Source organism: Trichomonas vaginalis, chromosome V (assembly GCF_026262505.1).
Source record: "Trichomonas vaginalis G3 chromosome V, whole genome shotgun sequence".
Taxonomy (NCBI): domain Eukaryota; phylum Parabasalia; order Trichomonadida; family Trichomonadidae; genus Trichomonas; species Trichomonas vaginalis.
The window spans coordinates 33966107-33980503 of record NC_067207.1 but is presented as its reverse complement, the minus strand read 5'-3'; the positions used below and the strand labels follow the sequence as shown (position 1 = coordinate 33980503).

At 34.0% G+C, this 14397-nt stretch overlaps 2 protein-coding genes and 2 pseudogenes across 4 annotated transcripts, besides 2 other annotated features; 3 read left to right on the top strand and 1 right to left on the bottom strand.

Annotated features, from left to right (window-relative positions):
* Positions 1-3443: 3443 nt before the first annotated feature.
* Positions 3444-14397: part of a mobile genetic element that runs on past the window's edge.
* Positions 4295-4736, top strand: TVAGG3_0453180 (annotated as a pseudogene). Its single transcript has one exon. A coding segment is annotated over exon 1 (442 nt).
* Positions 4915-14397: part of a mobile genetic element that runs on past the window's edge.
* TVAGG3_0453170 lies at positions 5591-6027 on the bottom strand (annotated as a pseudogene). Its single transcript has one exon. A coding segment is annotated over exon 1 (437 nt).
* TVAGG3_0453160 (keratin-associated protein family) lies at positions 11858-13042 on the top strand (the record flags this gene model as incomplete). Its single annotated transcript, XM_051234699.1, has 1 exon — positions 11858-13042. A coding segment is annotated over one exon (1185 nt), but the record flags the coding sequence as incomplete, so codon positions are not given.
* TVAGG3_0453150 (integrase core domain containing protein family) lies at positions 13593-14393 on the top strand (the record flags this gene model as incomplete). The annotated part of the gene is made up of 1 exon (XM_051234698.1): positions 13593-14393. The coding sequence occupies one exon, from the start codon at positions 13593-13595 to the stop codon at positions 14391-14393; it is 801 nt and encodes a 266-aa protein (XP_051104428.1).

Below are 14397 nucleotides of genomic sequence, written 5' to 3'. Positions count from 1 at the left end.
TTTATTAAAAATATGAAATTAAAATATAAAAAATTTAATAGTTAATTTAAGTTTGTTTTTTATTTTATTTTAGAACTGTTTTCATAGGAATTGAAGGGTGAGAGGTATATAGGCATACTATATACCTCGCACCCTTCAATTCCTATGAAAACAGTTCTAAAATAAAAATAAAAAACAAACTTAAATTAACTATTAAATTTTTTATATTTTAATTTCATATTAAAAAAAAAAAAAAAAAAAAAAAAAAAAGGTAGTGGGGCTTCCAGGCACTTCGTGCCCTCTAGCCCATAAGAAATTTTGCCCAAGACCCAAGAGGAGGACCGTAGGGTGTATGTGTGGGCTTCCAGGCGCGTTGCGCCCTCTAGCCCATAAGAAATGTTTTGTCACTTTTCTGTCACTTTTCGGGTAAAAAAATTTTTATTATTATATATAAATGAATTTTACAAAACCACCGTTACCGTTCTTTGGAAATAAGAGTAGATGTAAAGATATTATATTGAGAGAACTTAAGAACTACCGAATGGTCTAACATTTGTAGATTTGTTCGGTGGAAGTTTCTATATATCCCATTTGTGCCATACAATATTCCCAGACTCAAAGATTATATGCAATGACTTCGACAACTATATGGACCGTCTCAAACATATTCCAGACACAAACAATATATTGAAAGAGTTAAAAGAAAAGATACATATAGGTAAGATGGAACGTATACCATTAGATAAGAAAAATATTGTGAGAGAGGTTTTGAAAAAAGCAGAATATATAGACTGGAATAGTATATCTGCTAGACTATTATATAGTGGTGCTATAAGAGTTCATGACATTGAAACACTTATGTCAAAAGTTTTATATCTTAACTATACAAATGTTTTCAAAGAGGGCATAGAAAAATATATTGATGGTATAGAGTTTGTGAGATGTCATTGGACAGAGTTGTATGAAAAATATAAAGACAAGGAAAATGTTTTCTTTATAGTGGACCCGCCGTTCTATAACACATGGGATTTTCAATACCAAGTAGACTGGACTTTGAGAGACTCTTTAGAAACTTTAGACGTTATACATAACCATCCATGCTTTTACTTTACATCCGATAAAAGTGGTTTGGAAACCGTTATGAGATGGTTAGAGGACATACATGACTATGAGTTTATATATGACAAGATAGAATATGAGAGGTCCCATAAACTGGAGAAAGTGTCACAATAAAGAAATTTTATTAGTAAGTAAATGTGGTTTGAAATAGGACTACTTGTTTTAGGTTTTTTCCATTGTGTCATTTATTTATTTGACGTGGCAGAAAAGTACAGAGAATATGAAGATGAACCAATGTCTGCAAATGTTCAGCATATGTACTCGTAAGAGATATTTTTATCTAATATTAAATGGACGCACAGAACTTAGCGAATGCACAGCAACCTGGACAACCAAACCCAGAGAATATTCCAAATGAAGTTAGAATACAAACTGCAATGGCAAACTATGGTCAAGTGCCAACAGATGTACAAATGCAAACTGCCATGTCAAATGACGCTGCGTTAGGTTTGCCACCATGGCATGCAAATATGATATGGAAAGAGTTTTATACAAACCCTGAAGTGGGATATAAACAACTTTATGCAGATGACGCGAACACAGGAGTTGACCCAGAATATGTTTTCTACCAGAGGAGAAACAGAATGTATGAGCTCCAGTTAAAGAATGCTATGGAACTCAACAGGAAACGTAAGAGACTAGGCGGACATTAGATTTTTACATATAGTAAAATGGGTTTCTTTGGAAGAATAGGAAACTTCTTTCGAAAATGTTGGAAGAGGTATATGGAATGGAATAAAATCTGTCGGAAGAGGAATTTGGAACGGAGTCAAAAATATTGGTAAAAGAGTAGGTCAGTTTTGGTATTATACCTAAAGACCCTGAACCAGAAGAACAAGCTCCTGTTATACAACAGCCTGAACCTGCACCACAGTCTAGTTGGCAACCAAATCCAACACCTCAACCGTATTAAAAATTATATTTTTACCGTTCGATAGTAGTTGTATATGAAACTAAGTTCTAAGTAAAACGCATGGTATAATGGAAATTCTTTTCTTCCATCTGTAGTAAACCATACTTGAAAGTCTGAAATACTTCCACTTGGTGGTTCGTATAACTTTGTAGGTTTTTCGTAAAAGTCATTTGCCAAGCATAAAAAAGAGTTTTGGGCGCCAGAAAATGAAGCATGAACAATAATAGCAGCTGGGTCGAAAACATTTTTCATATGTTCCATTAGGGTTTCGACTTCATAAAAGTCTGGGTGTACTGGATATGCTGCAGGCTGATTTAACATCCTCATAAATCTATACCATGCCAAGTTGTTATATTTTGTAGAAAATTAAACGTTTTCTCCAAGGTCTTCTATTCTATGATTTTAACAGTTGCATTTTTTGTCATATATAATATCGAGATGGTATTCTCCTTCGTCAATGTTATACTGCTTTGCATATTCGATATAGATATCGTTTATTTTTTCTTGAAAAGCCTTGAAGAGTTGTTTCTAAGTTTACAAGCAAATTCACTTGTAAAAGTTTTCCCTGTTCAAATTTCTCATACATACGTTTTTCTTTGTTATAGTATCGAACTTCAAAACCGACTGTAAATGGGAAACCATGTATGGCTTCTGAAATGAACTTCATTCTACGAAAGCCAATAGCTTTTGTGACGGATGGGTCTTTAACCATCTTAACGGTAGTCAAAACGATAGTTCATGCTTTACGGTCTCTGTCTCAAACTTTTGACCTACATTAGTAAAAAGTTCATCTAATGGTTTAGTTGTAGCAACTCTAGAATTTTCTTTTTCTATTGAAAGCATATTTTATCTAGAATAAAAATGTCAAATGAAACAGCGTCTATGAGAGAATACAACACAACCGACAACTCATTATACAAGCTCTAAATAAGAAACAACAAACTTTTTCAAACTATTCTAAGATATCTGAGTCATTGAAAGAAGGAAACTTAAAACTGACATTAAACCCAATGACAGATGAGTTTCTATTTCAAGACAATAAGAACCATACTGTCTGTATAAATCCAACAAAAGGAACTTTAAACGAGAAACCTATAAATGAACTTCTTTTGAAAGCAGATGTTGACAACAAAGCTGACAAAGAATATGTAGACGATGCAATAGCAAAAGAAGAAGAAAGAGCTAACAATGCTTATGCAACAAAAGAACATACTCATCCTGAACTAGCAGACAAAACATATGTTGACAATAAAATGTCAGGTGAAGTGACAAGAGCTGAAAACGAATATTCTAAAAAGACTCATATACATTCTATATCTGAAATAACAGACTTACAAGAAACTTAAACAGGAAAAGTGACGTTGGACATACACATACCATTGCAAATATTACAAACTTACAAGAAACCTTAAACAGGAAAAGTGACGTTGGACATACACATACTATTGCAAATATTACAAACTTACAAGAAACCTTAAACAGGAAAAGTGCCGTTGGACATACACATACTATTGCAAATATTACAAACTTACAAGAAACCTTAAACAGGAAAAGTGACGTTGGACATACACATACTATTGCAAATATTACAAACTTACAAGAAACCTTAAACAGGAAAGTGACGTTGGACATACACATACATCTTCTGAAATAACAGACTTAAACGTTAGCCTTGAAATAAAGCAGATAAAACATATGTCAATGAAATATACCAAGTTTGATAGGAACAACAAAAAATATTGAAACTATTGTTGGTGACTTTTCTGTCAATGAAGAAAATAAATATTTTAGATGGCAGTTTGTACACTCCTTAAAAAATGGTATACGGTATAAACTCATTCCGAAAAATAACAATGAAATGTATGTAAGCTATAAAAAGAATAATGGTACACAAGTTAAAGTTCCATTAGACAACAACTGCTACTTAAACTTATATGGAGACGAACAAAAGAAATATTTAAGAGTTTATGAAATGGCAGATATGACATTGCCTGACCCAGCTCCAGCACCATATTATTATGACTATGGAGATGACGTCAGAACACCACATGTAGATGAACAAAAGCTAACATTATATTTAGATTATTATAGATATAAAAGATATAATGCAATAGAAAAAACGAGAATAGTATACTATTATGAAGATGACAGAAATAAATATTATAGTCAAGACTTTACCTACCCTGAAACATAAGATTATATTATAAAAAATATTCTGACACAAACCAGAAGAAACCTGAAATAGTTGCACTATATTTTAAGTTCAAAAGAGACAATCCTATAATGTCTCATATGTTTGATTTAATGAACCCAGTAGGTTCTATTTATACATCTATGGAAGCAAGAGGTCCTCAAGTAATGTTTGGTGTTGGTGCATGGGAACAAATAGTCGACAGGTTTTGTATTGTGCAAACTCTTCAAAGGAAACAGGTGGAAGTAAAACGATTTCAGGTGAAAATTTACCTGCACATAGTCACTACATAGATTTAAGTACATCTCAAGCGGTTGGCATAAGCATAGATATTGGGATTGGTCAGGAATGACAAAAGGTAAAGGATATGATGTTAAAGACGACGTTAAGTTTGCTATAAATTGTTACTGGAGTGACACTCAGGGAGAAGGAAACCATACACATTTCGTTTCAGGATATACACAAACAACGGGACAAAGTAAAGAATACATGCCACCTTACATGACAGTTTACGCATGGTATAGAATTGCTTAGTCGTCATTTTCAACTTCTTTAGCATATTCGTCAGGAGTTGTCTTATATTTGTTAGGAACTGTCTTTGAAAGTATACCACCTTGAACTTTGACAAGTTTGAAACGAGGTCTGACAATAGTAGTTTTATCTTCTGCTTGCAGTGTGTACATTTTGCCATGTTTGCCTAAAACTTCATAATAGTTAGTATACAAGTCTCGTGTATGGAGGCACTGCGTTCCTCCATACGCAATACTTGTGAATTTGACACTTTACAAAACCGTTAACGTATATTTTACAACACAAACGACAACACTAACTTAACCTTAAATATTTACAAAACCACCACCCACTTCACTTCACTAACGAACTCACTAATGTAAAAATAAACGTTCTCACTATCGTTCTCACTAACAACTTCACTAATGTTCTCATAAATTTTCCTCAATATCTTCATCATCAGTGTTAACCCTATTGTAGTCATACTTGAAGCCATAAACTTTCTCTAACTTCTTAACGTACAATTTACATAACTTACCTTCGTCATCGTATGGTTTAATGATATAACTATTTCTATCTTTATAAACAGTCAATGAAAAGTCAACTGGTCTCGGATGTATTTGAAAGAACATGTTATGCTCAGGAAGGAAGAATAAATGTTTAAATGTATGTTTGTTATACTGTGGAATTCGAATGAGTTGCTTTTGTTCTGTCATTTACATCCAAAATAAAATAAAAATTTTCAGTAAACTTAAAAATAAACTTAAAATTAATGATATCACCACCCTCACACGTATGAAAACATAGCACAAAAATAATGTTTATGTTAGAATGTTAGATCTAACACGTTTTCTAACCTCATTTCTAACCTGTTGAATTCATTACTTTATAACTCTCTTCCTTGGTTTCTTTTTAGTTGCTTTCTTCACGTCTGTCTCCAGCTTAACTGTCTTTCTTCTTCGTCCGTAATGATACCAGTTACTTCCACCAGTCAATGGGTCAAATGGTCTTTCGTAAGGGTTTCCATACATTCCATAGGGACCATACGGAAGAACTACTGGTGGAGAAGAAACATTTTCTTTAGTTCCATCGAATCTATTTAAATGCATTGTTTCACCTTTCATCTGGTCATTAAAGTCTTTTGCGTGTTTTGCAAACTCATCGTCCTTTCCTAAAGCATTTTCTGACTCAGTCGCAACCAAATTGGATGCTTTATTTATGAGCCCTATTTTATTTAATCTTAACTTCTTTGCAACCCAGCTCCAATCTTCCCTTTATTTGCATCTAATGTCTTCGAAACCCTTCCTCCACTCATTTTATTTACTGCGTCATAAGCCCCAAGTGCTTTTGCTCCAAATGCTAATGCTTTTGTTCCCATTGCGCCTAAAGCTGCCCAAGCTACCATTTACACCATATTAAAATCATCTCTCTTCAATATTATCTCATAAAAGTTCTCTTTACTGGAGAAAGTCAATGAAACATAAACATTCTCACGGCTTCGCCCTCACCGCTTTGCGGTCTATCTAACTTCTTTCTTATCTCATCTATTCGCTTCAAAATGTCTGAACAATTGCTAACATCTTCTACAACAGTTATTTCATCATGAACGACCTTCAAGAACAAGCTCATTTAATATGCTATTAAAATCATCTCAATAATGAGTCCATCCTTTCCATCTTTAGGTAGCACAACATCTTTCATTGAAGAAGGTTCGACAAGTCTTATGTTAAACTTACTGACAAAGTTTGTTACTATAATGCTTCGGCGGCGAATACATATAGTTTGAAAGACATAATATAGATTCTTCAGCAAATTCACTTATACTGGATTTTATAACAATTTCTCACGAGACCAAATACCACCAATTGACAATCTTGTAAGCAATCCTGCTGAACCTTCTACTGTAAACGTCGATGGTAACATTCCACAAAGGTCATCTATTGACATCGTTGAGTCACTGTATTTAAATATTTTCTTAAAACAATCGTCATTATCTAACCATGCAATAGCTTTGAAGTTTTCATTCGAATATACATCTGCTTCATTAAATGTAAAACCTGACTTCTTTGCAGAGACGACTTTAAAATCTATTGAGTTTGTTTCAAAATTATATGCTATGGTAACTTCTGAAGGTAATGGGTGTCCTTCCGCAGTCAGTTGTTCTCTCACTACCGTTTGAAGCTTTGTGTTAAAAACTTTCATGTCATCTCCTGTGTCTAGGTTCACATACACAGCAATAGGAAAACTATCTTGCTTCTTTGTCTCATCATTATATCTCAAAACATTAAAGTTCTTCAATAATATTGTTCTTCCTGCTGGAATACTTCGAACCTGTCTGATTTCAATAGCTTTCTCACCTCCTACATACTCTACCCAGTGTCTTGGATATTCATAAGTATACTGACTTTCTTGAATTTTGGTAGGTTTCATCATAACGTGTTCATAGTATATCTTTATACTCTTGTCAGTTAGACTCGGTGCTATGTTCTGAATATTTCTGACTTGCATTTTTAATGGAGATAAAATGAAGCATTTAATACATGACGTAGATGAAGACATGAATGAAACTACAGACAAACTTAACTCTTCTCTTATTCTTCCTTTCAGCAAAGATTATGAGTTCTGTTCAAATGGTGTGTATTTCTATTGTGGAAAGATGGGTTCAGGTAAGACATTTAACCTCATTCGTCATATACTCATAACAGAGCGTTTAGGAAACGACTCTACTAACCAAATCATTATATCAGCAACTTCAGACTCTATGGACTCAACAGCGAAAACATTTATGTCAAAAGTTCAAGCCTCTGTCGTTAAAGTTCCAGACAGTGAACTCATTGAATTTCTTCAACGTTACATTCGACGTAAGAGGAAATATTATGCCATCGTTGAATTATACAGTCAGGAATGCAAAAGACTTCAGAAGAGATGGAAAGAATTATTGACAAACACCACTTACGTCAATACTCAGGAGTTTACGATATGAAACGACTTACAAACTACATTCTGTCAAAACTTTCAAAATACCCCTTCAAAAAATATCCTTCAAACACTTTATTAGTTTGTGACGACTTCGCCGGAAAAGGTTTAGTTTCAAAGCCTGACTCACCATTAGCTAACATCATTACTAAAGTCAGACATTACCACTTAACTGTAGCAATACTTATGCAAACATGGAGGTTTTTAGCTTTAAACATAAAACGTCTCATAACTGACTTCGTTATCTTTCAAGGTTTCTCACGCTATGATATTGAACTCATTTGGAAACAGTCAGGTATAACATTACCTTTTGAAGAAATTTGGGAAGCATATAAGTCTCTCATCTCTCCTCGTTCATACCTTGAGATTCATATCATGACTAATACCATTAAAGTCAAAAATATTCCATGGGAACGACCAACATTGTTTTAAAGTTTAACCTTCAATTGACTGATGGTAAACAAATTCCATGCATCTCTGTCGCCATTTCTGTTAATATTTTTGCTGTCATTCATATCATCCACTTCCCCATCCGTTAGCTTTGAGGATATGTGTTAGAATAGCTGTTCTTAAATGAAGGCTTTTCACCTTTGAGAGCATAAACTCTATAACTTTCTGCATACTTTATGTTTGAACCTCCTGAGCCATCATTGACATAAATTTTATAGGCTTCCACCTTTGTTCATATTCCTGCTTCTTCCCTTAGCTCTTTTGTTCAGTAGTTCTACATCTTTTATACACACACCCGTCTCGGTGAATTCAACAATATTTTCATTCGTTAGCTTTACATTCAAACCCTTGTCGAGTATATTGTTCATTTCATACATATAAAAGGTTTTTATTCTATATGAAATGAGAAGCAAATCCATCTTAGCTGGTGCCGTTAATGTTCCAATTGAACCAACATCAAATGTTGACTCACGAACGACAAACAATATTGTCATAAAGAACTATAGTTCAGAGTGTTTGAAAGAAAAAGAACCAGAGCTGAAATCCGTGAATTTAAACTCAGCTTCAAACGCTAACGCTACATCAGATGTTAAGTTAGAGTATCCACCACTGGACCAAATTCTTTCAAGAGAAGCCAACGAAACCTTACACAAATGTTCAAACAAATCCTTCAGATAACGTAGACCATTACCTTCTTCAGTTATACCAAACAATTTTACTCAAAGACGATAGAAGCTTTTGACAATCTTATAAGCAAGAACCAAATAATTCTAACAAAGGAGGACCTTGAAAATGTTATCTCACGAATAACAGGGAAACAATGTGTCATTGACTATCTCGACCCTGAAAATCGAATGCTGTGGTCAAACTCCACCATTCATGAAATAGGTAACATCCGCATCATTGAAACACCAGGAACTACAGGAGTTGAGTTTAAGTATAAATATTCGAACGAGTATACAAAACTATCTACTTACTATAAGCTTTGCTTGAAATATGTTTTAGTAAATTAAAGCAGTCAGGAGGGCTCTTTGAGCCCATCTTGGCGCTTTGCGCCGTCAGTCAAAAAAAATTCAAGTTAGCAATTTGTAATATCTGTCCAAAACTTCTTCAACAGTATCGAACTCATCTTCATAATGCAAACCTAATCTTATTGACTTGGTGCAGTTTTCACTAACACAATATAGCGCTTTGCGCTCGGCGCCTTTGACGCCTTTTTCTGTTCTCTTGACTGACATAACTAACTCATTTGTTTCATCAAACAGCAACAACCAAAGTTCATGACCTAATACATAACATTCATACTTTATATTTTTAGCTCTGAGTTCTCTTGTAAGCTGTTGCATTTAATATTTTCTAAAAAGTCAACTTCAACAGTCATTCGCACTGGTGCCTTCAGTTCTACAGGCTCTCCTTGAAAGTCAACAAGTCTGAATTGCATGTCTTTCAAATTATGAGGACTAATGCGAACCCATTTACCTAAATGAGTTGCTATGACAGGAACATTTGGAATGAACATTGAATTGACTGCATAACAGAAGGATTTATAATCTACTAAACCTTTACTATTAACTCCTGAAATACCTGTGACATTAGCTATTTTTGACTCAATGTATAAACAATTACCATAACATATATGGAACAGATTCATCTCAATCGTTTTGTCAACACTTTTCAAAGAATGTCATATGGTATGCTCCCAGAAGCAATTGAACTCTATGACTCATTCGTGTTATCTTAAACTCCTTCGCATAACTGAACTTCAAAACTCCTGCAATAAGTTTAACATTCATTAAGTTTTCTTCGTTCTCCTTGTTTATTGTAGTATTTATGAGAGCATTTAACACTCCAGCTAATGTTTCCATCTTATATTCTACATTATTGTGAAATCTTATTTCGTGCTTCTTTCCATCTATAAGCTCCATGAAATCTGTTTCATCTGTTATAACGAATGAAGCGATAGTATTGAAGTCAACCATTCTGAAATGCAAGTGGCTCATTCTGTAGACCTAAGTTTGTTTGTAGCTTTACTGTCCCGTATTCGTTTGGGTCTGTACTTTGCAAATAGAACAACATTTTATTCTCATTAAAATATGAGTATAGCTGCATATGCGTATGAAGCTGACAGAGCTAAACGTTTATATTTTGGTCAATACTCTCTCACACTTACTGAAAATATATTGTTATCAGTGATGGAAATACCGAGAAATACATAACATGGAAGGACTATGAAAAGTTTGACCCTATTTTAACTCCATGTACAATGCCATTCATTGTAAATGATGATTGTCATGAAGAACGACACAACAGTATATAAGTCTGTATATGAAGCATTAGAATATATGTTGAATTATAATCCCGAAATATTTGACCCAAGCACTACACCATGTGCAATGCCTTTTATTAAGGACGGTGAAATCGTAAGAGTTCCGGATTCAACGGTTTATACTGCTGTTCAAAACAGTTTACAAACATTTTAGCGAATATCTTTAATTCAGAAACTACAGAAATAAAATTACCATATATAACAGATGCTAAAGAAATTAAATCAAAAACGACAACATTATTTACGTCACTTAATGATTTAATGACTTATATCATTAATATTCCTGCACCAACTACAGCATTTGATCCAAACTCGACGGTTTGCAGTGTACCTTTCATAAAGTCGCAAACGGACTCTTTGAGTCCTGAAGGTCTTTCAGACCGAAGCGACAGGGCGAAGCCCATGACAGTTCATTAATTACTTTAAGGGATTCAACAGTTATGAATCATTAAAGGTCATTAATGAAAATCATTGATTTTAACTCATTCACGAATACATATAATTCATTCATTAATGTTTCATATGCTTCTAAAGAAGGTGAGCCAAAAACTATCGATAAAGCGGTGTATGAAATAAAAGCATCAACGACGAAATGAATTCGTTAACTTTTGACGGTGATAGTTTGTTAATGACATAACATCGGGGAAAACAATTTTAACGAAAGAATATTTAAATCTCATGTTAGTGAGTTTCGTTGAAATTGAAAAAGAAGGTGGAATTAAGTTCGATCCACTGAATTTTCATTTTCAGCTTAGCGAATGCGGGTGTTAGTTTCGCTGAATGGACAACTATACAGAGTGAAATAAATGCAATATGGACGTTTTTGGGTCAAAAGCGGAATGGGTGAGCTTGTAAATGCTGCAAGAACATTAGGTGAAACAGGAAATTTTTTGTAGATGGTTTTTAAAAGACTTGTTTCAAATGTTTTAACAAACACAAAGAAATTATTTAGATATACCATACATAACGGACGGATTTTCGAACAGGTAGCAACAAACCCTCCGGTTATGGCTGCGTTGATGATGGTTAGAGATATAAAACCACGTAACGACGGAACGAAGAACATGAACAACAGAGCCCAACGGGCTCAGAGCCACATAGTGGCGAGGATACTGGTCGGGTTATTCAAGACATTAAAAACGTGTATCCTGAAGTTATTGATTTATTTAGAGGAGTTAATGATTCAATTTCAAAACATTCTATAACCCTCGATGAAGAGAATAAATTAACAGATTATATATTCGTCATTATTGCAGAACTAATGAAGAGAATAAATGAAAAAGGAATTGGTGATATCATTAATGTCAGCGATGTAATGATGAAAAGAAATTTTGACTCATTATTTACAAAACCGAAAACAGAATATAGTCTTTATGACGTAATTACCGAATTAATGAAAAAGATTAATGATAATAAGAGTTCTGGCGGAAGAGTTGAATTAGAAGTGAATGATGTTAATGAGAAATTAGCCGAAAAAGCAGATAAAAACCACGTTCATTATATAACTTCAGACGAACAGATTATAACGGACTACCATGGATATTTAACACGAAGTGATGAAGCGAAGACAAAAAATGTTAATGAAAGAAGATATAAATACATTCGTGCTAAAGGTTATGACATAAGCTGTACTGTACAGTATGATGTAGCTAAAGCACCAGAAGCATTTGGTTATACCGGTGAAATTTATGCCTCTACTTTCAATGTTAACGGTGTATTAGTTGAACCAAGATTTATGTTAAGAGTTAAGGCAAAAATAACGTTTGAAGATGCTATTAAAAGTAAAGCTGACAAAGTTGAACTCGAAGCAATGAACAAAGTTTTGAAATCTCATAAACACAACATCTCCGATATAAATGAACTTCAAGCTACATTAGACAGTAAAGCTGACAAAAATCATACACATAACTCCTTCTCAACTGTTAGAGCAGACGACATAATATTGAACTATACCCTTGGTTCAAGTGCACCTTTAGAGAATCCAAGTACAAGCGTAAAAGATACACTAAACTCCTTAAATAACAAATGTATGAATATCGAAGGTCATGCCAGAAACTTTGAAACACATGAACTACCAGCAATGTTAGATAAGAAAGCAGACAAAACTTATGTGGATACAGAACTAACAAAGAAATTTTCGAAACCAGATACAATGACATTTACAACAGAAATTATAAATGGTGAACCAGCAACTCCATTTGAATTTGTTAGAGGTCTTCAACCAGATACTTTTGAATTTTTCTTGGATAATTCTATTGAACTAACATTACATTATAAAAGTGGAACAAATGCAACATTTCATCCGGGAGATACATTCCAAATGGTATTTAATGACATAAGTTCTTTAGAATATGTTTATAGAGTTATGAGCATATATGATTTAATATATCCTATAGGAGCTGTTTATACGTCTATGAATCCAATAAATCCAAACACTTTATTTGGTGGTAGATGGTATGAAATAGTTGACAGTTTTCCATTCTACACTAATACTCAGTCAATGAAGATGGGAGGTTCAAAGAAAATAGGTATTGAAAACCTTCCTTCACATATGCATAGGTTCAGTGGAAGAACATCTGTGGAAGGAAACCATTCACATTCAATAACAAAAAGAGGTTATATAAATCTTGCAGCGGGTTCGAATAGACAGGGAATGAATAGATATGATATCACAACTGACCCCAAAGATGTTAGCACAGGTATTTTCTGTGGAACTGCAGGAAATCATACACATGTTGTAGCTGGTATTACAGACCCAGCAGGTAATGGAAAAGATTATATGCCTCCTTATATAACAATGCACGCTTGGATACGAGTTGGTTAAAATCTTTAACTTTACATAAATGAGCTTGAAAGAAGTATTCGAACAACATCCATGGAGGTCTTTTAAGAAATTCAATGAAGCTGCAAAGAGTTCGGGATTTACTAACAGAGCTGAAGTGAAAAGGTTCTTTGACAAAAATGTTGTACATCAAACAAAAATAAACCCTTACGACTACTTTTTACCAATTTACTCCAACACTCCTGACGCATACCAATTTGACACTCTCATTCAAAGCAGAAAAGGAGGACATAAACCATTCCTCATCTTCATTAATGTTAACACTCGCAAAGCTTTTGCGTATATAATGAGAAATAAAGGAACTCATGAAGTGTTAAGAGTTTTACAAAAGTTTGTAGCAGAACATAACCCAAGTACTTTAACATCAGACCAAGACAGTGCATACCTCAGCAACGAAATCACAGAATTTCTCATTAAGCATAACATAACTCACTACACTACTGAAGACCATAACCATAACATACTCGGCATCATAAACCGCTTCATAAGGACTCTCAGAGATTTAAATCAAGAGCGAGACTTTACCGAAGAAACAATGAAACATTTCATCGAAGTTTACAATTCCTCAACACATTCTACAACAGGACATACACCAAATTCAATGACACAACAACAAGAAGAAAAGTATATACAAAAGAAACGAAGCCAAACACAAAATATCAGAAATTCAACACAATTTACCCTCATTCCTGGTACAAAAGTTCGTGTAGTTCTTGACGACAAACCGTTGACAAAGAAACGTTTAAGGTTAAGTAGAAACTATTATATCGTAGACTCTACACAAGGTAATGGATATCTTATAAAAGCTGCAGACGACTCCATAGCATTTTACCCTCGTCATAAATTAGTCGAAAGTAGTAATGGCAAACTTGCTGAAACCATTGACGAAGCAAAGCGAGGAGTGGTTATTGAAATACTTGACTACAACATAAACGATGACACTTATAAAGTAAGATATGAAGGAGGTGTTGAAGATGTTATACCATCTAAGAACTTGAGAGAGTCAAAGCCAACACATCTGGGACCATTAGAGCGGGAGTACTGGAAAGATAAAAACATGCCAGAAAGAATAAGAAAATTCTTCTAAACTT